Raw genomic sequence first — 22,299 nt, forward strand, 5'->3', positions numbered from 1 at the left:
TTGTTCCCCTGCACTGTGCTGTTGGAGCCCTCCCTGCTATGCAGAATCTTCCCTTTACCACAGCAGCAAAGTGGGGACATCACAGATTTGCTTCCTGTCTGTTACATGTGAGCTTTGTGCAGGCTTTGTGACCTGGCTGATAACTGACATAAGCACTGCTGCTTCCTGGGAAGAGAATGCAGTGATGGACACCTGGCTTCCCCAGAGGGATGGGGAGCCAGTGCTGCCTGCTTCTCTTCCTGACCTGCTCTGCAGGTTTGGTTTTAAGTGTGTACCTCCTGTTTTTGGAGGATATCCTTGGAAGAATCCCCCAGGTGAGATGCCATCCAACTGCTTGCTGTAGGCAGGGATTTGTGTTGGCTGGGGAGGGCAGCAGCAGCTGCAGCACAGGGAAGCAGCGATGTCACATGAGAAGAGGGGACTGCTGGTAGCAACCATGGATGTGTTATAGAATGATAGAATGGCCTGGGTTGCAAAGGAGCACAGTGCTCATCTCATTGCAACCCCTGCTGTGTGCAGGTCACCAACCAGCAGCCCAGGCTGCCCAGAGCCACATCCAGCCTGGCCTTGAATGCCTGCAGGGATGGGGCATCCACAGCCTCCTTGGGCAACCTGTGCCAGTGCCTCACCACCCTCTGGCTCAAAAACTTCCTCCTCATATCCAACCCAAACCTCCCCTGTCTCACTTTAAAACCATTCCCCCTTGTCCCATCACCACCCACCCTCACAAACAGCCGTTCCCCTCCTGTTTATCCGCTCCCTTTGGGTACATCTGGCAGTGAGGTGGAACTGGAGGAGCTGGGTAAGCAAAGGAAAGCATTGCTGATTTGTCTTCATTCCGGTGGGTGGTGAGTTGGGGCCAGCTGGGAATGGCAGTGCCATTGGGAGTGACTGTGGTGCAGCCCTGGCTGGGATTGGTGATAGTAGCACTGTGGGGATGGCTCATGGATGCCTGCATCTCTTAAAGTCAGGGTAGAACAGGAGGAGATGCTGTCTGTGCCTGGTGGGATCTGACTGGTGGATGCCCCAGCCCTGCAGGCATTCAAGGCCAGGCTGGATGTGGCTCTGGGCAGCCTGGGCTGCTGGTTGGTGACCTGCACACAGCAGGGGTTGCAATGAGATGAGCACTGTGCTCCTTTGCAACCCAGGCCATTCTGTGATCCATGCAATGACTGCACACCTTCCTTCCCATTGTAGCTCCATGGGCTTTTGCTGTGCAGTTCCTCTGCAGCTATTACAAAGCTGACCCAAAGCTGCACTGTAACCAGGGAGCAGTCCATGCGTGTGTTATTCTCTCTTACCTTGCTTTCTGTCAATATGCAATTGCTCCAGATGTGACGAAGATGCTGAGCGGTCATTCTAGGAGTTGTCACGTTTGTCCTGCCATGTGAGTTGAATGGAATTTACATCCTGGCCGTGGCATTAATCACACTGATGGGGTTTGACAAGCTGTGGTCTCTTGTTGCAGCAGAATGTCAGCAGGATTGGCTGGATTGCTCAGCATCTTCCACCACCTCAGCGCAGTGTCTGCCCCGACACTGATTGGCAGTGCTGGAAATGGACCTAACTATTCTGAAAAGGTTCTCCCTGGCTGTATTTGGGGATATGTTCTATTAGTGACAGGGTTTTTCCACTTTGAGGCATGTGACATTTTCCTTCTTAAAAATACACAGACAGATTTTTTTCCTCCTTGGCTTTCTGGCAGCAAAACGTGGTCTTTTCACCTGTCACTGTGGATATTGGGTGGAACAATTAAAGCAAAATTGCCCTTAGTGATGTTGCATGCTGTGCAGATGCCCTTATTTGCTGCTGTGTTACAGCAAAGATAAGTGTTGGAAGAAATGTGTGCTGCAGACTGCGCAGTGGAAGGCGATGGGCAAAACAAATTGACTCAGTGTTTAAGCTGAAGCAATTTCAGTGCTGCCAACTCTGATTGTGTGCAATGGGAATCCTGTTGGTGGGAGCCTCGTTGACCCAGAATTCATAATCGCACACGAATGCCTTTCTTTACCATTCCTGTATGGGGAGGAGTTGCTTTCTGAAGAAGGAACTGTCATACAGACTGTTGTGTGAGCATACATATATACAGAGTGCTTGTAAGAGTGCCTCTAATGGTGAATCTCTTTGCAGCAGCACCGAAATGCATTGCCACAAACCTGAGGGCTGTGGGGAAAGTTGTGCCCATGGCTGCGTGCCTGAATGTGAGCTGTAAGGAACGGGGTTATGAGGGAGCTGAGCTCTGTGTGCTCATCCTGCTGGGCGGCCCTGCTTTGCTCCTGCAGGTCCTGCAGCACACAGAAGCAGACTGCTGGGACCTTCCCACTGAGAAGTGTGCTGCCACCAATTGCCTTTATGCTGCTCCAGCCTTCTGCTGGCTGTCTGCAGTGCTGTGCTGAGCTCGTGGGCATGGATGCAGGAAGGACTGGGGATGAAAAACTGACCATGAGCCAGCAGGGTGCTCTTGTAGCTTGGAAAACCAAAGGTATCCTGGGCTCCATCAGCAGAGGGGAGGCAGCAAGGACAGGGAGGTGATTGTCCCGCTCTGCTCTGCCCTTGTGAGGCCCCACCTGCAGTGCTGTGTCCAGGGCTGGAGCCCTCAGTACAAGAAAGTCAGGGAGCTGTTGGAGAGGGTGCAGAGGAGCCACAAAGATGCTCAGAGGCTGCAGCACCTCCCTGCAAAGACAGGCTGAGGGAGCTGGGCTTGTTCAGCATGGAGAAGAGAAGCTGCAGGGTGACCTCAGTGCAGCCTGCAGTGCCTAAAGGGAGCCTGCAGCCAGGAGGGGAGTCAGCTCTTGGCAAGGGGAGATGGCAGCAGGAGGAGGGAAATGGTTTGGAGCTGAGGGAGGGCAGCTGGAGGTTGGATGTGAGGGGAAGTTGTGTGCTGTGAGAGCGGTGAGGGGCTGGAACAGCTGCCCAGAGAGGCTGTGATGCCCCGTCCATGCGTGGAGGTGTTGGAGGCCAGGTTGGATGGGGCCCTGGGCAGCCTGGGCTGCTGTGCAATGGGGAGGTTGGTGGCCCTGCATTGGTGGGGGGTTGGAGCTTCGTGATCTTGGGGTCCCTTCCAACCCAACCGTTCTGTGATTCAATGAGGAGCCTAACACAGAAGTGGTTGATTGGGCTCTGCATGGTTTCGGCACAAGCCTGCATCATAACTTGTATGAAGGAACCTTTTTCCTGTGTCCAACCATCTTTTCTCACAAACCACGGCAGGGTAGGGTGCCATGGAGAGCACAGCAGCAGTGTGAGTGAACATAACAAGTGTGTGTTAGCAGTGCTTTGGTCTTCAGGGTCACTTGTAACAGTTCCTTTCTGAACCTCCTGCCGCCTACCGACTCTGTTGCCATACATGCACCATTACACCATTGGTGTCTGTGTCTCCTCGTTTCATCCAGTCCCTCCCCCTAACCTGTCCCATTGGGCAGGGACAAAGGGCTCATGGCAGCGTGACAAATCGCATTGTTGTCCCTGTGCTCTGACAAACAGCCCCCGACCAGCAGGATGCATTATTCATCAGCTCTGTCCCCATCTGGTTCTGCTGCTGAATGCACGCTCTGTAGTGGAATTTGGTTCTCATCCGTGTTTTGTCAGCACTCACAGGGGCAGCACAAAGCGTGGGGGGCTCTGGGATTCCTGGAGGGCATCCCTGAGATGTGCAGCTCCTCGGCAACGCTGCCTGCATCAGTCACAGAGTGCAGTGCAGCACCTCTTAAACCTGCTGCATGAGTAGCAAACAGAGCTGGTTTCTTAACTGTCATAGAAATGCATTATGATTCTTAATTAAGAGTCATAGAATCACAGAACGGCCTGGGTTGCAAAGGAGCACGATGCTCATCTCATTGCAACCCCTGCTGTGTGCAGGTCACCAACCAGCAGCCCAGGCTGCCCAGAGCCACATCCAGCCTGGCCTTGAATGCCTGCAGGGATGGGGCATCCACAGCCTCCTTGGGCAACCTGTGCCAGTGCCTCACCGCCCTCTGGCTCTAAAACTTCCTCCTCATATCCAACCCAAACCTCCCCCTTCTCACTTTAAAACCATTCCCCTTGTCCTATCACCGTCCACCCTCACACACAGCCATTCCCCCCTCCTGTTTATCTGCTCCCTCCAAGCACTGAAGGCCACCATCAGGTCTCCCTGCAGCCTTCTCTTCTCCAAGCCAAACCATCCCGGTTCCCTCAACCTTTCCTCAGAGAGCTGCACGGTTTCTGCTGGAACTGCAGCAGTGCTGGATGCTCTGTGCAGTTTATGATCAAGTAGTGTGTTAATAGCAGTACTGAAAGAGTCTCTAGGATGAAATGAGGCGAGTTCATTGGGTGCAGCTGGGAAATGGCCTGCGCCCACCGCTGCACACAGCACAGGTTGTTTCTGCTCCCAGCTGCCCCGTTGAAAGGCTCTCAGTTTGCTGTTCTGACCCATTCCCTTTGTGTTTCTCCCCCCAGTTGGAGCAGCAGAGGCAGCAGCTGCTGACGGAGCGCCAGAACTTCCACATGGAGCAGCTGAAGTACGCTGAGCTCCGCGCCCGGCAGCAAATGGAGCAGCAGCACAGCCAGAACGCCCAGCAGCCTCACCAGCACTCCGCGCCCGCGCTGAACCCGCTGGGCACAGCAGCTCACCAGGGCCTCCTGCCCCACCAGCAGCCCCCACCGTACCCAATGATGCACCACCAGATGCCTCCTCCTCACCCCCCCCAGCCAGGTAAGGATCCAAGCACGGCGCTGCTGTCGCCACCCTGTGAGGGATGGAAGGGAGAAGGACAGGGGTCAGGTCTCTGTTGCCGGTGTTGGTTGGAGTCGGGGCGCATGGGATTCCATAGGAGCCCCGCCATGCTGCCATGGGTGATGGGTGCTGCCTGGCCGAGCCACGGGCTGTTTCCAAAGCTCTGAATGGAGAAAACAAAGGAAGTAAAAGCGGAGCTGCCACCGAGCATCATTGCCAAACGTCTCTCAGACTCTGTATTTCCTTAAGACTTTTTCATGCCAGGCCATCTCTGCTCCTTCAACAGCAATCATTCACTCCGATTTTCTCCAGTTCGTGACCTGTCTGATGGGGTAAAAGCTTAAGGGAAGGGACACGAGCTGAGGAGCAGAGCAGGCAGCTCCTGAGGCGCTTCTCCATGGCAGGAGGTGTGACTGATGTGCTCCATGCCTTCCTCAGGGCATCCCAGCTCCTGCCCCATGGCTGTGCTGCTGTCAGCTGGGAATCACAGAGCCGTGTTGGTCGGAGGAGCGGCTGGAAGCACAGCAGCAGGGCAGGTTGTGCCATGGAGGCTTGGATGTCTTTGGGGATGGAGGTATTCCTAACACTGAGGGGTGGGGAAGCAGAGTGGCCAAGTGATCGTGCAGGACCAGCTTGGAAAGCAGCATTCCTGCCATTTATTCCAAACTGCGTGTGCTTCATTGCAGAACAGGCAGCTCTGCTTCTAAGAAACAAAGCTGCAAAGTTTTACCTTTATTAATGCAGTTCTGCCTTAAAACCATTCACTGTGAAAAGGGATTGGGACTGTCCAGTGTTGTACTTGTGCTGGGAAGGAGCTTATGGGAATTAGAAGGGAAGGCTTTGCAATGCCTGCTGAGTGCTGCTGAAATCATTTCAAGCAAGAAAAGCCACCTGGAATGGCTGAACCTGGTTGGGTGGCAGGGAGGGAGCAGAGCTTCTGTCAGTTTTCAGCTGCTGGAGCAAAACCATTCTAAAAGATGACCGGTGGGTTATTAATTAAACATCTTTCCTATGGTTTTGTGATAAAATAGGCTCTGGGTTGGATTGGAGTGATGTTGTGCCTGGTTGGTCTTGTTTTTTATGCCGTATTGATTACTTAGTTTGTTCATTGAGTGCAATGAAGAACCGTTCTGTGCCATGGAGAAGGGGCAAATTGAAGGTGGTTTGTAGGAGGGGGCCATACAGTGTGCCATCAGACCAGCTCTCACAGGCTGCTGTTGAGACTGAAAGCATAACGAGGTAATATGCTTCCTTGTGTTCATTAGGGGGCCAGCAAGGCTTCGTTTCTAAGATGCTCACATCCTCAGTTCACATCATGCCTTATCACTTCAGCCCCACCAGAGTCATCCAGGCCCTCTGTGCCTGCAGCAGCCCCTGCAGTGTGCATTGCAGTGCTGTTAATCACTGAGCACACCTCTCCTTCCAGGCTGATTAAAGTGGGTCAGTAATTGACCCCCCCCTCCTGCTGGGTGATGGTGAGCTGCTGGACGTGGAGCATTGTGCAGGAGTGGGGAAGGAGAGCAACCCAGGGAGTTCACTGCTTCCTCCAGTCAGTTCAGCTCTTGTGTGCCGAGCCAGGTGGGGTTGTGCCACAGGAGGGACCCTGCACTCTGCAGATATGGTGACCAAGAAGCTCTCCTGGCTTTCTGTTTGGCTACTTGGAGTTTTCCACTGTTCAGCTTTCCTTCCTCACCGTCAGAACATCACAGTGTAGTGCTGTGCAGATGGTGCATGCACAGCCATGATCTGCAGCAGCCCTGCTGGAGCCCTCAGGCACTCAGCAGCTGTGTTCTGCACACACACACACACACACAGCCCATGGGCTGCATGCATTAGGAAAAATAAACAGCCCCATCACATCAGATTGCTCATGTTCTGTCTGTGATAAAACAGCAGAGCTGCTATCATAGTGTGTGCATCTTCCTCCCTTATGCTTTCCTGGGATGACTGTGATGTATTTATTTGTGTCAGTCTTGGCAAGTGAGCAGTAAAATAGTTTAATGCATTGATCAGGAGTTGGGGCTCAACTTTGGATCTCACTGGGGGCACCAGGCAGGATGCTGGCATGGGTTTGGGTCTCAGCGTTGGGTCTCAGCGTTGGGTCTCAGCGTTGGGTCTCAGCTTTGGGTCTCAGCTTTGGGTCTCAGCTTTGGGTCTCGTTGGTGTCAGCAGGCAGGGTGCTGGTGTGGGATTGGCTCTCCTTCGAGTCTCATGGCTGTCACCAGGCAAGCTGCTGGCCTTAAGGGTGGTGAAAAGTGGAGCTGTTGATTCATCAGACTGTGAGCAAAATGCAAAGTCAAATGTCTTTACAGTGATTGACGTAAGCTGAAGAGATGGCAGGAAACAAAGCAGAAGAAGGATCTGAGAGGCGTTTATAGATGGAAAGAGGGAAAGCTGCTGCTTACAGCATGCCTGGGTTGGAGGCAGAAGCAGGCTGGGCTCAAAAACAAACTTGCCCCATCTTTCTGTTTCTGGCCTTGCAGCTGGTCACGTCATAGGAGCTTGAGGCTGACTTCTCTTTGTGCACAGTCTGGTTGTCCCAGGGGGGCCCAGCAGAGCTGTGTACACGTGGTGCTGGTGGTGCAGCATTCATGCATGAGTCTGGGCTTGTGAGATGTAGCAGGAGATTGGGGCAGGCAGGCTGAGAGCTGTGCCTTGCTGTGTCACACAGAAGCAGGGTGTGCAGGAGGACCCTCCAGGCTGCTTTGGGTGCCAACGTGGGCTGCTGGCTGCTGCCTCCTTCCCCACTCACACCGTCCTGTCATCTTCATGGCTGCGGAGCTCCTGGGAGTGTGGGCAGCTCCCAGCTCCTCCCAGGGATGCATTATTGAAGGTGTGTCAGTATTTCAGCACAGGAAGGATGTGGAGCGGGTCAGGAGGAGGACATCAGGATGCTCAGAGGATTGGAGCAGCTCTGCAAAGGAGAGCTGGGAGCTGACTGTGTTCAAACTGGACGAGAGGAGGCTCCGAGGTGACCACGTTGTGGCCCTTCCAGTACATAAAGGGAGCTTGTAAACGGGAGGGAGTGACTTTTTACACAGGCAGATAGTGACAGGACAAGGGGGAACAGCTTCAAGCTAAAGGAAGGAGATTTAGGTGGGATGTGAGGAGGAAACTCTCTACCCAGAGGCGGAGAGATGCTGGCACTGCCCTGAGCTGTGGGTGCCCCATCCCTGGAGGTGCCTGAGGTTGTGGCTGGGCCCTGGGCAGCCTGAGCTGGGGGCAGGGGTTCCTTTCAGCCCAACCACGCTGTGGTTCTGGGATCTTGAAGGACCCTTCCTACCCACTGTGTTCTGTGGTTCTGTGCTTGGAAGGTTACTTGCTGTGCTGCACAAGGGCTGCCCTGGCTGGAGAAGTGCATCTAGCTGCTTGTACTGGGTGTGCATGGTCACAGAAATGCAGCAGTGACCACGGATGGGTCTGGAGCCCAGCACAGCCATCAGAGGAGTCAGATCCATCAGCACCAAGTGAGTTACACTGGAGGGAAGTGACAGAAACACGGCATGCAAGCGAAGTGGAAATCATGCCTTTCTCCAGAGATGTGATGCTAAGTGGATTAGCATGCTTAATTATTCACAGTTCTCAGGTGGGGGTCGCCTGCTACAGGGTGTGCTCAGTGCTGGGCACCTGATGGAGGCCTTGGAGTGGGCCCAGAGTCCAGGGAAAGGAGTGCAGGTTGGGGTTGGGGTTTGGGATCTCAGAGGTCTTTTGCAGACCTTTCAGTTTCACCAACAAAGCTGCTCAGGGTTCAGCACTGCAGTCCCCCTTTCGGAGCTCATTGAAGCCTCACCTGATTGTCATCATCACATTCTGGTGAGCTTCAGTGCACCCTGGATCCACAGCCTTGTTAGTAGTGGAGCACTGTGAAGCATGCATTGGAACATGTCCCCAGTAACGTGTGAAGGAATTGGCCTTTCCCTCACTCAGCTGCGTTCTGTTGAACCTCATGGCTTTCTCTCTGCCCCTGTCTGCTGCTTTTTCAGCTCTCCCCCTTATGTAGGTCACACTTCCATGTTTTACGCTTGAGCTGCTGTCTTGGAGCACTGTCTCCAGTGAAATGAAGTGAAGAAGCATGCCATCTCTGTACAGCTGCACTGTGCTGTTGCTGCAGTGGTGGTGGTGGTGATTTCCCCGTGGCTTGGCTGGCTGCTGTTTGGTTACCACTCAGCTTCAGCATTTTGGGGCTCTGTACATGATAACTGCTGCCCTGCAGGTACCCAGTGCTGACTGTAAGGCAGAATTGTCCCCTATCCCATCAGAGGGGCTCAAACAGAACCTCCTTGGCTTGCAGTGCTGCTTAATTTCATACCTCCTAGAGAGAAGAAGATGGGGAGCTTCCTCTGTTTGGTGGGTGGGCATTGGCACCAGACGTGGGGCACTGATGCTGCTGGAATGGGTGAAGAAACAACATTTTAAGATCTCAGTGGAGCTTCAGAGCTCATGTGAGGTGTGGTTGGGCTCCAGGTGTTCCCAAACAACAGATCTATGAGCGTGGGGAGAGCCTTGGCTGTGCCCTGCTGCCCACTGCTCCATGCAGGGCGAGCTGGACCAGCACTGATGCTTTTGGCAGCAAATTCTTGTCACATCTGCTTCCATTGGGCTCCCTGAGCATTATTTGTTGACGTGCTTGAAGGCAGGGCTGCCATTCAGGAGGGCTGGAGGAGCAGGATGGCAGAAGTTCCACAACAAGAGATGCCAGGGGAGGACTTGTGGTCCCATGCCTGGAACACACAAGGTTTGAGCTGGGCGTAAGGCCCCTTTCTTCTCATTATCTGGAGGAGGTAATGGTGCCTGGAAGCGTGGAACCTCATCCTGTGCTCCTGCCTCATGTTTCTGTAGGGACAGTGCCTCCAAGAGCAGCGCTGTGCCTTGGGCTGAGGCTCCAGGAGCAGCCATGGGTTTGGGTCTGAGATGTGCATTGCTGTGGCTGGGCAGGGGAGACCCGAGCATCTGGAACAGGTTTTCTCCTATTTTAATGATCCAGGAAGTGGAAGCATCGGTACAACCTTCCTTGGAGCTGTTGTGAAGCCAAACCTGAGTTAAGAATCAGTGCAGTGCCAGCTTATCAACTCAGTCCCAGCATGGAGCTGGCACTGCTGGCTTGGGGTGCAGTGTGTGCAGTGTGTGTGTGTGCAGTGTGTGCTGTCAGGGCCCTCCTTATTGCAGGGCTCTGTCACAGGGCTTCATTTCACATCACTGCTCGGGCTGTGGGGTGCGATGGATGCTTCCAAAGTCAGCCCTGGGGCCTGCTGGCTGCTTTGCTCATGAAAATACTGAACCTTCGTGGATGTGTGCAAAAGTAAATTGTCATTGGGTCCTGCAAAAGGATGTCTGCAGATGAGGTTTTACAGCAGCAGTCTGCAGTGTGTGTGTCCAGAGCTGTGTGGTGACAGCAGTTTGTTGCTGCTGTGACGTGGAGGTCCCTTAAGAGCTGATGGGATGCTTCCAATCCCTCCATCACATCAGTGTTCTTTTACTAGTGGAAATACCTCCACAGTGCAATAATTAACTCAATGATTTCATTACTCCCATTAGGTTAAGCCAGGAGGCAGAGTGGCTGCTCTTGTTACTGTAGAACAGTTCATGGTTACGTATTAGGAGGAAGTTTTTGAGCCAGAGGGTGGTGAGGCAGTGGCACAGGTTGCCCAAGGAGGCTGTGGATGCCCCATCCCTGCAGGCATTCAAGGCCAGGCTGGATGTGGCTCTGGGCAGCCTGGGCTGCTGGTTGGTGACCTGCACACAGCAGGGGTTGGAGCTGGATGAGCATCGTGCTCCTTTGTAACCCAGGCCGTTCTGTGATTCTGTGTTTTCCCTTTGCATAGGTGGATGCTAACTGCCATCTCCTCAGGGTGCTGCTCACAGCTCCCCGTGTCTCACTGTGCCTTCTCCTCCCACAGGTCAGATGCCTGGGCCTGGCTCCTTGCTGCCCACACAGCCCATGCCGGGCCGGATGCTGCCAGGAGTGTCGGCCAACCTCCACCCCGCAGGCGCTGCTGCTCCTCCCGGCATGGCACCCATGGCTGGTGGCCTCATCGGGCCCCGCGTCCCTCTGGCAGCACCCAATGGCATGTGTAAGTGCTTCTGTGTGCGGGGCTGCAAGCAGTGCTCGGGGCTCTGAGTGCTCGTCTGCCTCTCTGCTCAGCCCTCGTGTGTCCCCACCTGCAGCACTGCATCCAGGTCTGGGGCCCCCAGGACAAGAAAGACAGGGAGCTGTTGGAGAGGGTCCAGAGGAGCCACAGAGATGCTCAGAGGGCTGCAGCACCTCCCTACAAAGACAGGCTGAGGGAGCTGGGCTTGTTCAGCATGGAGAAGAGAAGCTGCGGGGTGACCTGAGTGCAGCCTGCAGTGCCTGAAGGGAGCCTGCAGCCAGGAGGGGAGTCAGCTCTTGGAAAGGGGAGATGGCAGCAGGACGAGGGAAATGGTTTGGAGCTGAGGGAGGGCAGCTGGAGGTTGGATGTGAGGGGAAGTTGTGTGCTGTGAGAGCGGTGAGGGGCTGGAACAGCTGCCCAGAGAGGCTGTGATGCCCCGTCCATCCGTGGAGGTGTTGGAGGCCAGGTTGGATGGGGCCCTGGGCAGCCTGGGCTGCTGTGAAATGGGGAGGTTGGTGGCCCTGCATTGGTGGGGGGTTGGAGCTTCGTGATCCTTGAGGTCCCTTCCAACCCAACCATGCTGTGATGCTGTGCACACAGACTCAGGGGGGCTGTAGTCACCCTCAGTGCCTCTCCCACAACGAATTGGGGCCATCTGCCCCATTTGGGCTCCCACTACAGGGAGCGCTGCCTCAGTGCTGTCAGCCACGAGCACTGAGTGCTGTTTGTGTGGCTGCTGTTCTCATTTGGGTGTTGGCTCTCTGTAGCTCAGTGCTCCCCTCAGTTCTCCTTCCATTTCTCCAGGCCTCCACCACGGGAATGCCTTTGTGTCAGGTTCTATTCCTGCTGCTCTTTACTCTGCTTTCCTTTTTTCCTCCCCTGCTACCCGAGTTTGTCATGTCCCATTAGCATCTCCTGTGCTGCATCCCCCACCCACTGCTCAGAGGTGGAGCGCAGCTGTGCTGCGCTGGGAGGGGAGGACGGGGGATGGTTGCAGCTCTCCTGCTCGTGCCCTCACTCTTCTTCCTGCCCTCCCCACAGATCCCCCCGCTGCGCAGCCGCCTCCGCCCGCAGAAGGGGTGACCCCCCCTCCCGCAGGAGCCCCGCCGGCCGCGGCCGCCCCATAAGCATCCTGAGAGAAGGAACTTCTACAGCAACACAGTGGTGACCAAAAGAACTCCATTACTCTCCTCTACCCCGGAGGTTTCGCCCCCCATCGTGTGCGCGCACCCACAGATGGGCACCTTCACACACCGCCCCCTTTCCCCTCCCCCTGTATCCTGGCGGCCCTTGGCGCTCCTTTGGGACGTTGCCCATCAGAGATGCCACCTCTGGCCCCGGGTTTGAGGTCCCTGCTGCTCTGCTTGCTCCCGGCGCCCCCAGCTCTGGTTTTATCCCCTCTCGGTGTTTGGAGCTTTGGGTTCTCCTGGGGAGAGCAGGATAAAGCCGTGCGCTGAACGCATCAGCTGAGCGTTGGGATGCCCCACGCGTCCCCCCCTGCCTCTGAGCCGATGTTTCGGGTTCCCCAGATGGGGAGAGCAAAGAAAGCACCGAGAGTGGATCCCAGAGCAGGGTGGGGGGCACAGTGGGGCCCTGGGCTGTGCCACGCAGGCAGCTGTCGCTGAGGATGGCAGCGGGGCCTGGGGTGGCACCACTGCCCTAATAGGGAAAATATGGCCCGGTGCGAGCGGAGCCAGGAGCGAATCGATTGGAATGAAACCACTCAATGGTAGGAGTTTTCTTGCTCCAGTTTTTACCTTTCTTTTGCCTTTGGAGGCAGTAGTTGGACGTTCCCTCTGAGTAGTTTGGTGCCGTAGCCAACCGAGGAATAAAAGACGCCATTTTTAGTCCCTCTTTTTTGGAGCATCCGCTTTTTAATGTTTCAAATGAACAACAAAAAACAGTAGATAGGAAGCAGTGGTGGGTCGGGGGTTGGATGGGGGTCGGTTGGGCTGTGGGCACATCCCCTCCACACCGCCCTCCCCACATCTCCATGCCCACGGATGCTGGAGGATGGCGGTGAGGGTCGGCCGCGGCCCCAGACCCACAGAACCACTCCATCCCTGGCCTTACAGCCACGGATCTGCTTTGGACAGCACTCAGCTGCTCGACTCAGCACCAGTGATTGACCTTCCCAGCTGTCTGCAGCCACGTTGCTTCCAGCACATAGGAACGATGCATCCCTCTGCCAGGCCGGGAGCCCCCACCTCCAGCCAGGGATCTCCCCCTATGGGCCCTTCCTCTGCAGGGCACTGGGGGGAGCTGGGGGTTCTGGTTCAGACCGTTTAGAATAACCTCAGGTTGTTTTTAGTGTGATCAGTCTAAAGGATCCAGATGGAGACTCTTTTTTACTGTCCTAGCAATGATCTCGCAGAGTAACCCCGACTCGACACTGTTGTGTTTCTGTACAAATAATCCACACGCTGACTTTTTTCATCTGATCCTCTGTATAGGGCCGGTTTTATTCCTGCAGCCACGCAGCCACCCAATTTTGTGAAATAAAACAGACGTTTTTGTACAAAGTTTGGGCTGCGTTTGGATTCTGTATGTGCTGCAGAGCTGGGTCGGGTCGTGCTTTGTAAAGGTTGGGGTAGAATGGGTCGGGTTGGAAGGGAGCCTACAAGGCCGTGTGCTCCCACACCTGCAGAGCACAGACACCCACAGCTCCATCGGTGCTCAGAGCCCATCTGACTGTGGGTGTCTGCAGGCACGGGGCGTCCTGCAGCCTCACTTGGCTTTGCTGAACCCCCCAAGGTTCTCCTGTGCCCAACTGCTGGGCTGCCCAGGTCCCTCTGATGGTGTCCCATCCCTCAGGTGCGTCCATTGCACCGCACAGCTCGGTGTCACCCACACTGTGAGGGTGCACTCAGTGCACTGCTGACTGATGGAGATGGGAAAGAGCTCAGATCCCAGCCCTGAGGGACACCGCTGTCACTGCTCTCCATCCAGACTCTGGGTGCATCTCACAGCAGTGCCTCATCCACTGAAAGGTCCCCCCATCAAATCCACATCTTTCCCATCTGGAGAGAAGGATGCTGTGGGAGACTGCGTCAAAGGCCTCACTGAAATCCAGAGAGGTGATGCCTGCAGCTCTTCCCTCATCCACTGCCATGGTGACGCCATCACAGAAGGCCACGGGTTGGCAGACAGCCCCTGCCCTTGGTGAAGCCGTGCTGGCTGTGCCGTGCCACAGGTTGCCCAAGGAGGCTGTGGATGCCCCATCACTGCAGGCATTCAAGGCCAGGCTGGATGTGGCTCTGGGCAGCCTGGGCTGCTGGTTGGTGACCTGCACACAGCAGGGGGTTGGAGCTGGATGAGCATCGTGCTCCTTTGCACCCAGGCCATTCTGTGGTCTGACTCCTCGTGCCACAGCACAGCTTCCAGCAGGAGCCGCTCCATGACCTCCCCCGGCACAGAGGTGCAGCGTGCGCCCACACTCTGCTTCTGACCCACTCTGAGCGCGGCCGCTGTGAGCTCCGCTGCCCTCCGTCAGGGCCGCCCCGCAGCCATCGCTCCCCGCAGCCGACAAGGATTCTGCTAAGCGGGGAGCCGCGGGATGGGCCGCACCTTGAGGCGGTGCGCACCGCTGCCGCCCCATCGCAGGGGTTTTGGCACCGCTCCCCCCGCGTCCCCTCGCCCCGTCCCCTTGGAGACGCATTCCGGGCCGGAGGTGCGGGGAATATTAAGCAGCGCAGCCCCTTGAAAACCCCTTTGAGAGGCACAGAGCGCGGTTTGTTCGCGGCGCGGTGAGCGCGGCCAGCACCGGGAGAAGAGAGCGCGGCCCCGCGCTGCAGGGGGGGGGGGCGCGGCGGATGGGGACCCCGACGCTCAGCCCCGACCCCGCACCGTCCGTCCTTTGCTTCGGGGGCGGCCCCGGGAGGACGAGGCGGCCGTGGGGCGGAGTGGGGACGCTGCGGGTCCCGTGCTTGGCACCGAGGGAGGGGTCGGATATCACCGATGTCGCCGCCCCGACCGCCCGAAGGAGTTCGGGGGGGATGAAGCCCCGCTGGGAGCCGGAGGGTCCCCATCTGCGCGACGTCCCCACGTGCGGCGTCCCCACGTTTAAGACGTCCCCGTGTGCGCGGTGCCCCAAACCCACGACACCCCCGTGTCCCCCCCGCGCCCGCCCGACCTCCAGGTGCCCGCAGCTCCGAGGCTGCGGCCCTCGGGGCACCGCGCTGTGCCCCCCCCTCCCAGAGGTGTCCTCAGGGGCCGCTCGGAGGCCCCCAGGGAACCCCTCGCCCCAGGAGGGCGGCTGAGAGCGGTCCGGGTCCCCGCGGGGAGGGAGGCGATCCCAGAGCGGGGCTCGCGGTGCCGGGGCTGCCGGCGCTGGGGGCGTCCCGGTGCCGGGGGCTGCCGGTGCGGCGCTGCCCCTCCCGCGGGCGGAGCCGCCTCCCCCCGCCCCCCGCCCGGCCCGGCCCGGCCCCCCCGGAGCGCGACGGAGCGGAGGGAGCGGCGGAGCGGAGGCGCGGGGGGGGGCGGGCGGAGCCGCGGCGGTCGCGGTCCCGTCCGGTGCGGCGGTGGCGGTGGCGGTGGCGCTGATGCCGCCATGGCCCCCCCGGCCCCGCCGCCCCGCGCCGCCCTCACTCTGCTGCTGGCGCTGAGCGCGATCGGCCCCGCCGCGCCCGGTACGTGGGGGCTGCGGGGAGGGGGGGCCGGGAGGGGAGCTCGGCCCCGTTGCCCCGCGCCGGGCCCGGCGGCGGAGCCACCTGCGGGGGAGCGGAGGGGGGGGGGTGAATCCCGCTGCGGGGAATGGGACACGCTGCAGGGTGACGATGGGGATACGGGGCGGATGGGAACCGCTGCGAGAGGGGGAGAGGGTCCCGTGATGGGCGGGGGGCTGCGGGGCGGTGCGGGGCCGCAGTGGGTCCCCACGTCCGCGCTGCAGAGCGCTCGGTCCCGTTCCGTGCGCGGGGGGTGGGGGTTGGATCTCATTGCGGGGCTCTGGGGGGGCACGTCCCACTGTGGACGAGGGGTCCGCGATCGCCGTGCGCGCAGCCGGACCCCCCCCTCCCCCGCACAGGGCTCGGTCCCACGTTAGGGAGCGGATCCCATTCTGTGGGGCGGGGGCTGGAAGCATGGCGTGGGGATGGACCCCATCGGAACGGACTGCATCCCGCTGCAGGGACCGGGTCCCGTCCGGGGGGGTCTGGATCCCGCTCTGTGTGTATACTGGGGGGGGGCTGGATCCCGCTATGGGGCGGGGGGGCGGATTCCCCAGCACGATGCTGGATCCCCGTGCAGAAGCTGTGATCCTCCCATTGCAGGGCTGGGTCCCGGTGCAGGGCGGTGGGATCCAATGATGCGCGCGTCGGTGTGTGATCCCGTCATTGATTTTTTGGAGGGGTTGTTTGGACCCCCTGCGGGCAGCCGGATTCCTTTGCACGGGGTCGGATGGCACCGCAGGGGCTGGGACCCGCTGCACAGAAGGGCCGCATCCCGCTGCAGGGGAGGGGATGGATCCCATTATATATTGGGGGGGGAGGGGCCGGATCACATCATGTGTACGGGGGGTTGGATCCCATTATACGTGTGTCTGGGGGGCTGCATCCCATTATGTGTATGGGGGGGGGGGGGGGCAGAATCCCCTGTGCTGCTCTGCGTCCCCACGGGGGGGGGGACAGGTCTACCCCCAGCGGCACGCATGGAGCCCTGCGGGGCCGCGTGGCAACCGGGTGTCACAGAGCCGTGCTGCCGTCCCCGTGGGTGAGGGGGGAAACGCCGTGAGTGACAGCGCTCTGTCCTTGTGCCCCGCAGCGCCCGAGTGGCCGCCCCGCAACGGCAGCGCAGGCAGAGCCTGGGGGGGCCCCCTGCAGAATGCAGCCCCCATCAACGGCACCGAGCCATTGGGACCGCAGCTGGAGCCGCCTGGGGGGAGCCCAGCCACCGCCGACCCTACAGTGGGGTGCATGGGGTGCAGTGGAGAGGGGGCCGCCAGCTCTGTGCCCCCTGTGCCTGATGCAGCCCAGGACCCCCGGCTCGGCATTACTGGGCCTGGTGATGGCGATGGTGGTGCGGTGGCCCTGGGCAGCCCCGAGGAGGTCGGCAGCGGCGAGCAGCCCACCAGGGCCGGCGTTGGGCCCACGGAGGGGCTGACACCGGGTCCCCCCAGCCTTGGGCTCTCCAGCCCCGGGCCCAACCTTGGTCTTCCCGACCCCAACCTCAGCCTCGACCTTCCTGATCCTAATCTCGGTCTTCCTGACCCCAACCTCGGTCTTCCCAACCCCAGCCTCGGTCTCCCCAGCCCCGGGCCCACCCTTGACCGTCCCATTCCCAACCCCAACCCCAACCGTGATCTTCCCAACCCCAACCCCAGCCTTGGTATTCCCACGTCCAACCTTGGTCTTTCCAACCCCAACGTCGCCCTTACCAGCCCCAGCCCAAACCCAGGCACCGAACCCAACCTTCTTCCCGTGGCCGAAGACTCGGAGTTGTCCATGGAGCTCCCCCAGCCCTCCTCCAGCCCGGCCCCGGCACAGAGGGCCCGCGGCCGCACGGACCGCACGTGGTTGGGCGCTCCGGAGCCCATCAGTGCTGCCCCGGGCACAGCGGAGCCACCTGAGATCATTGACGTCGACTACTACGATGTGTTCGACGGCGGCGAAGGGCCTGGGGGCGGCCGTGGGGCGGGCGGCGCGGCGCAGAGGGAGCCGGGCGGCGCGGCGACGCCGTGGGGCCTCCATGAGCTCTACGATGACTTCACGCCCTTCGACGAAGCCGATTTCTACCCCACCACCTCCTTCTACGCCGAAGGGGATGAGGAGGAGGAGGAGGAGCTGGAGGAGGACGAAGAGGAGGAGGAGGAGGAAGACGGCGGTCTGGAGGATGAGAACGGCTACAGACCACCCGCCTCAGCTGCGCCCCGCGTCCCGCCGCCCCCCAGCCCCACGGAGGGGAGCCCCATGGCGCGGCCGAGGCCCGGGGAGCGCGCGGTGCCAGAGAACAGCAGCGAGTGCCGGAACGGATACGTGCGGCACAACAGCTCCTGCCGCTCCGTCTGCGACCTCGTCCCCAGCTACTGCCACAATGGCGGCCAGTGCTACCTGGTGGAGAGCCACGGGGCCTTCTGCAGGTATGGGCGGCCCCAGCGTGGGGGCGGGTTGTGCTGGGCCGTGGCCCATAGCCCCCATGGGTGTCCCATATCCACCATAGGTGTCCCATATCCACCATGGGTGTCCCAGACCCACTGTAGGTGTCCCAGACCCACCATGAGTGTCCCATAGCCCATGGGTGTCCCATACCCACCATGAGTGTCTCATAGCCCCCACTAGTGTCCCATAGCACCACAGGTGTCCCATAGCCCAATAGGTCCCACAGACCCATGGGTGTCCCATACCCACCATCGGTGTCCCATAGGCCCCATGGGTGTCCCATACCCACCATGGGTGTCCCACAGCACCACTGGTGTCCCATTGCCCCAATGAGTCCCACAACTGCATGGGCGTCCCATAGTCCCCATGGGCATCACGTAGCACCATGGGTATCCCATAGCCCATTGGGTGTCCCACAGACCCATTGGGCACCCCACTTTCCCTTTGGGTATCCCCAGCCCCAGTGGGTGTCCCCTAGCCATGGCTGCATCCCCACAGGGGACATGGGGATGACCCCTGGGTGCTCTGACCCACAGGAGGGTGCAGGATCAGGGGTGAGGCTCAGCTTCCCCCAGCCCCAGCAGTAACACAGGAGGGACTTTGCTCCCTGCCCCATAGCCAGGGCCGCGTCCCCAGGGCTGCAGCGTGGCTGTGCCCCCCCGGGCGAGGGCTTTCCTCCAGGAATTAGGTCAGGGCTGTGCAGATGTGGCTGCGGATTGGATGTGGACTGGGATTGCAGTGGGGAGGGCTCAGCATGTGGGTGTGTGACGGGGACGTGATGGGGACGTCCTGGTGGGTCGCTGCAATGCTCTGTATGGGGCTCAGGGCACCGCAGCCCCATTGCTGGGCCAGTGGGAGGTCACCCCTATGTGGGGACACCCATTAATCCCTTCCTCGCTGGCCATAATCCCCCACAGATGTCCCCTGTGGGTCCCAGTGCCGGGGGTGACACCGTGACCCCGTGTCCCCTCACAGGTGCAACACACAGGACTACACATGGCACAAGGGGACGCGCTGCGAGGCCATCGTCACCGACTTCCAGGTGCTGTGCGTGGCCGTGGGCTCGGCCGCGCTGGTGCTGCTGCTGCTCTTCATGCTCACGGTCTTCTTTGCCAAGAAGCTCTACCTGCTCAAGACGGAGAACAGCAAACTGCGCAAGACCAAGTGAGCGGGGTGACCCTGGGCGGGATGGGGAGCTGTCATCGTGTCCCCCTGCCTGGTGACAGCTGGGGACCAGTGGGTTCATGCTTCCAGCCCTTTGGATGGGCATGGCTGGGGGTCTGGGGGCCGCAGGTGACATCTGCCACTGCGGGCACCACTCTGTGGGGACACATGGGGCGCAGTGGGGTCACTCCACACAACCGCTGCCTCGTATCCTCCCAGAGCCAAGCAAGGAGAAAGTGCTCCCACGGGTCACTAACGAGCTCTTAATTAGCGTTTGGCAGGGCTGAGTGTAATTAGCGGCGGAGCCCGTGCCAGAGCCTGGCTCCTCGGCTCCTGCCTGCCCCTGCACCGCATGAGGACCTCAAAAATAAACCCCAGAGCGGCTGTGGGGCGCAGCGCTCACCCCACATCCCCCTGCAGATACCGCACTCCGTCCGAGCTGCACAACGACAACTTCTCGCTGTCCACCATCGCCGAGGGCTCCCACCCGAACGTAAGGATCCTCCCCATATCCCTCCCCACAGCCCCCATCCCCTTGGGTTGGGGGGTTTGAGGGTGGCGCTGCGCTGTGCTGTGCTGTGTCCCCACGGTGTCCCACCTGTGCCACCCGGTGCCATTGGGTGACGCTGGAGCTGGGGATGCTCTCTGGGCTGTGGTGGGCGCTATGGGGGCAGCACTGCAGCCGTCCCCCACTTTTTGCGTTGCCACAGAGAGAAGCACAGCATAGAGCCCTCTAACCCCGGCCCTATAGACATTTTCCCCCCGGTTTGGAGCAATTCTAGCACCATAGTGCCTGCAAGTGACCCAGCGGGAGCCCTGGCGCAGCCCCGGGGTGGATTCGGGACCAATCCCCACAAGTGGGTTGGATCAGGAGTGGATTTGGGAGTGTTCCCCACAAGTGGGACCATCGTTCCCCATGCCTTTGTCCCCACTGGTATGCCATGGGCTCGTTCCCATTGGTGCCTGGGAACTGTGAGCCCCACTGTGGAGGGGACAGCGATGGGGACACCCCAAGAAGGGGATTCGGGACTGAACTCCCTGTTTTATGGATACTGTATGACAAGGTGTCCAAGTGCAGGGGGGTGACATGGGGATACGTCCCACTGGTGGCACAGCTAATGGGACACAATAAAACCAAGATGTGGGACTCCTGTGTGGGGTGACTGCTTGGCACGAGGGGCTGCGACACAGACAGACCGCATGGGTGGCAGGGGGACAGCGGGTGGCAGCCAGTCAAGGTGATGGTGGCACATGGTGAGCTGGGCTCAGGGTGTTCCAGTGCCGAGCGGACAGCTTGGGGACAGCATGGGGACACCATGGATGCACTGTGGGGGCACCATGGGAACACAGTGGACTCCATTGCCTGCCCTCTGCCCGTGCCATGAGCGCTCCGTGGGGACGCCAGTGCCATCCGTGTGCTGGTGGATGTGTTCCCCTGTAGGAGGTGTGAGGTTGCAGTGTTGGATGTGATGTTGGGTGCATCCTCAACACCCTGAACAAAGGTGGAGAAAGAGTTGACTAGCGATAGGGCTGGGAGCTGCAGGAGGGCAGATGGAGAGGGAAGGAAGGGAGCTTTCATAGTGGGGACAGTGAGGACAGTGTCCCATCCCTGCTGGTGCTTGAGGTCAGGTTGGGCTTCAGTTGGGTTGGATTGGGATGGGTTGGGTTGGCTTTGGGTTGGGTTGGGCTTTGGTTTGAGTTGGGCTTTGTGTTGTGTTGGGTTGGCTTTGGATTGGGTTGGGCTTTGAGTTGGGCTTTGCATTGCATTGGGTTGGGTTTGGGTTGGGTTGGGTTTGAGTTGGGTTGGGTTTGAGTTGGGTTGGCTTTGAGTTGGGTTGGCTTTGAATTAGGTTGGCTTTGGGTTGGGTTGGCTTTGATTGAGTTGAGTTGGCTTTGGTTTGGGTTGGGCTTTGAGTTGGGCTTTGCATTGCATTGGGTTGGGTTTGGGTTGGGTTAGGTTAGGGTTGGGTTGGGTTGGCTTTGGGTTAGGTTGGCTTTGGGTTAGGCTGGCTTTGGGTTGGGTTGGCTTTGGGTTAGGTTGGCTTTGGGTTGGGTTGGGTTTGGATTGGGGTGGCTTTGGGTTGGGTTGAGTTTGGGTTGGCTTTGGGTTGGCTTTGGGTTAGGTTGACTTTGATTGAGTTGGCTTTGGTTTGGGTTGGGCTTTGAGTTGGGCTTTGCATTGCATTGGGTTGGGATTGGGTTGGCTTTGGGTTGGGTTGGGTTTGGGTTGGGTTGGGTTGGGTTGGGTTGGGTTGGGTTGGGTTGGGTTTGGGTTGGGTTGGGTTGGGTTGGGTTGGGTTGGGTTGGGTTTGGGTTGGGTTGGGTTGGGTTGGCTTTGGGTTAGGTTGGCTTTGGGTTGGTTGGTATAGATGTGACCATGGCAGGATGGGCTCAGGTCTTGCTGTCCTGTTCTGTGCCCACAAGAAGGGACCACCACCACAGCCATCCCCCTGAGTCTCCCTCTCCCCCCAGGATGACCCCGGCGCACCCCACAAGCTGCAGGACCCGCTGAAGCCTGGCCTGAAGGACGAGGAGCCGCTCAGCATCCTCAGTGCTGCGCCGGAGGAGGGCAGCAAGGGCGAGCCAGGGGGCTGTGGGGTGCCCTGCCTGCACAACAACCTGGGGTAGGGCGGGGGGAGACACATTTGGGTGGCATTTGTACAGAGGGTCCCATTCGTGGCTGCGCCGTGTCGTCGGGTGTTCGCTTTGTGCTCTGTGTCTATTGCTTGGGTTTGTTCTGCGCTGTGATTTCTAAACCTTTGCTGTTCCGCCACTGACTTTTTTTGTACTTTTACCCCCTCAACACTTTTTTTGAAATACGAGTGAAAACAACAACAAAAAAAAATGAAAGATCTTGAAATAAAACCTTTTTTTTTTTTTTTAAGTTAAGCCTCTTGCCAGTGCCTGCACTCTCCCTGTCCGTCAGCCCCAGCCCCAAACGGCAAGATGTCACCCGGCCCCTCCCTGTCCCCGTGTGGCCATGTACACCCCAGCTCTGCCAGGTGCCCCACTGGAGCCATGGGACAGTGAGGACATCGGTCCAATGCCTGGGCTCTGTCCCCATCCCCATCTCTGTTCCCATCCCCACCCCATTCCTCATCCTTGTCCCTGTCTCATCCCTGTCCCCATCCCAATCCCTGTCCCCATCCCCATCCTTGTGCCCATCTCTGTCCCCATCCCAATCCCTGTCCCAACCCCATCCGCATCCCATCCCAGCGCAGGGTCCCCCTGTGAGATGTGG

At 59.0% G+C, this 22,299-nt stretch overlaps 2 protein-coding genes across 3 annotated transcripts in view; both read left to right on the forward strand.

Moving 5' to 3' along the window:
• The window catches only part of SMARCC1 (SWI/SNF related, matrix associated, actin dependent regulator of chromatin subfamily c member 1), a 68,770-nt gene extending 55,440 nt beyond the window's left edge, over positions 1-13,330 (forward strand). The window contains exons 26-28 of the mRNA XM_048951912.1: positions 4,438-4,693; positions 10,612-10,785; positions 11,845-13,330. Of these exons, the coding sequence (XP_048807869.1) occupies positions 4,438-4,693; positions 10,612-10,785; positions 11,845-11,930 (516 nt within the window). The 3' untranslated portion in view covers positions 11,931-13,330. The remainder of the gene's footprint in view (positions 1-4,437; positions 4,694-10,611; positions 10,786-11,844) is intronic.
• Positions 13,331-15,300: 1,970 nt separating this feature from the next.
• CSPG5 (chondroitin sulfate proteoglycan 5) lies at positions 15,301-21,918 on the forward strand. 2 transcript variants are annotated; one of them, XM_048951927.1, is made up of 5 exons: positions 15,301-15,431; positions 16,561-17,875; positions 18,870-19,058; positions 19,479-19,551; positions 21,531-21,918. In XM_048951927.1, the coding sequence occupies exons 1-5, from the start codon at positions 15,353-15,355 to the stop codon at positions 21,684-21,686; spliced, it is 1,812 nt and encodes a 603-aa protein (XP_048807884.1). In that variant the 5' UTR covers positions 15,301-15,352; the 3' UTR covers positions 21,687-21,918. The 2 variants fall into 2 exon arrangements, with proteins under 2 accessions (XP_048807884.1, XP_048807885.1); XM_048951928.1 differs by lacking the exon at positions 21,531-21,918 and adding an exon at positions 19,769-20,805.
• The last annotated feature ends 381 nt before the right edge of the window (positions 21,919-22,299 follow it).

Source organism: Lagopus muta, chromosome 7 (genome assembly GCF_023343835.1).
Source record: "Lagopus muta isolate bLagMut1 chromosome 7, bLagMut1 primary, whole genome shotgun sequence".
NCBI classification, from domain to species: domain Eukaryota; kingdom Metazoa; phylum Chordata; class Aves; order Galliformes; family Phasianidae; genus Lagopus; species Lagopus muta.

Bases quoted from the DNA above. Each gene is read 5' to 3' on its own strand.
- CSPG5 (XM_048951927.1), top strand. From the start codon at position 15,353: ATGGCCCCCCCGGCCCCGCCGCCCCGCGCCGCCCTCACTCTGCTGCTG. The intron at 15,432-16,560 runs GTACGTGGGGGC...TGTGCCCCGCAG, and splicing joins GATCGGCCCCGCCGCGCCCG to CGCCCGAGTGGCCGCCCCGC. The intron at 19,059-19,478 runs GTGAGCGGGGTG...ATCCCCCTGCAG, and splicing joins AGCAAACTGCGCAAGACCAA to ATACCGCACTCCGTCCGAGC.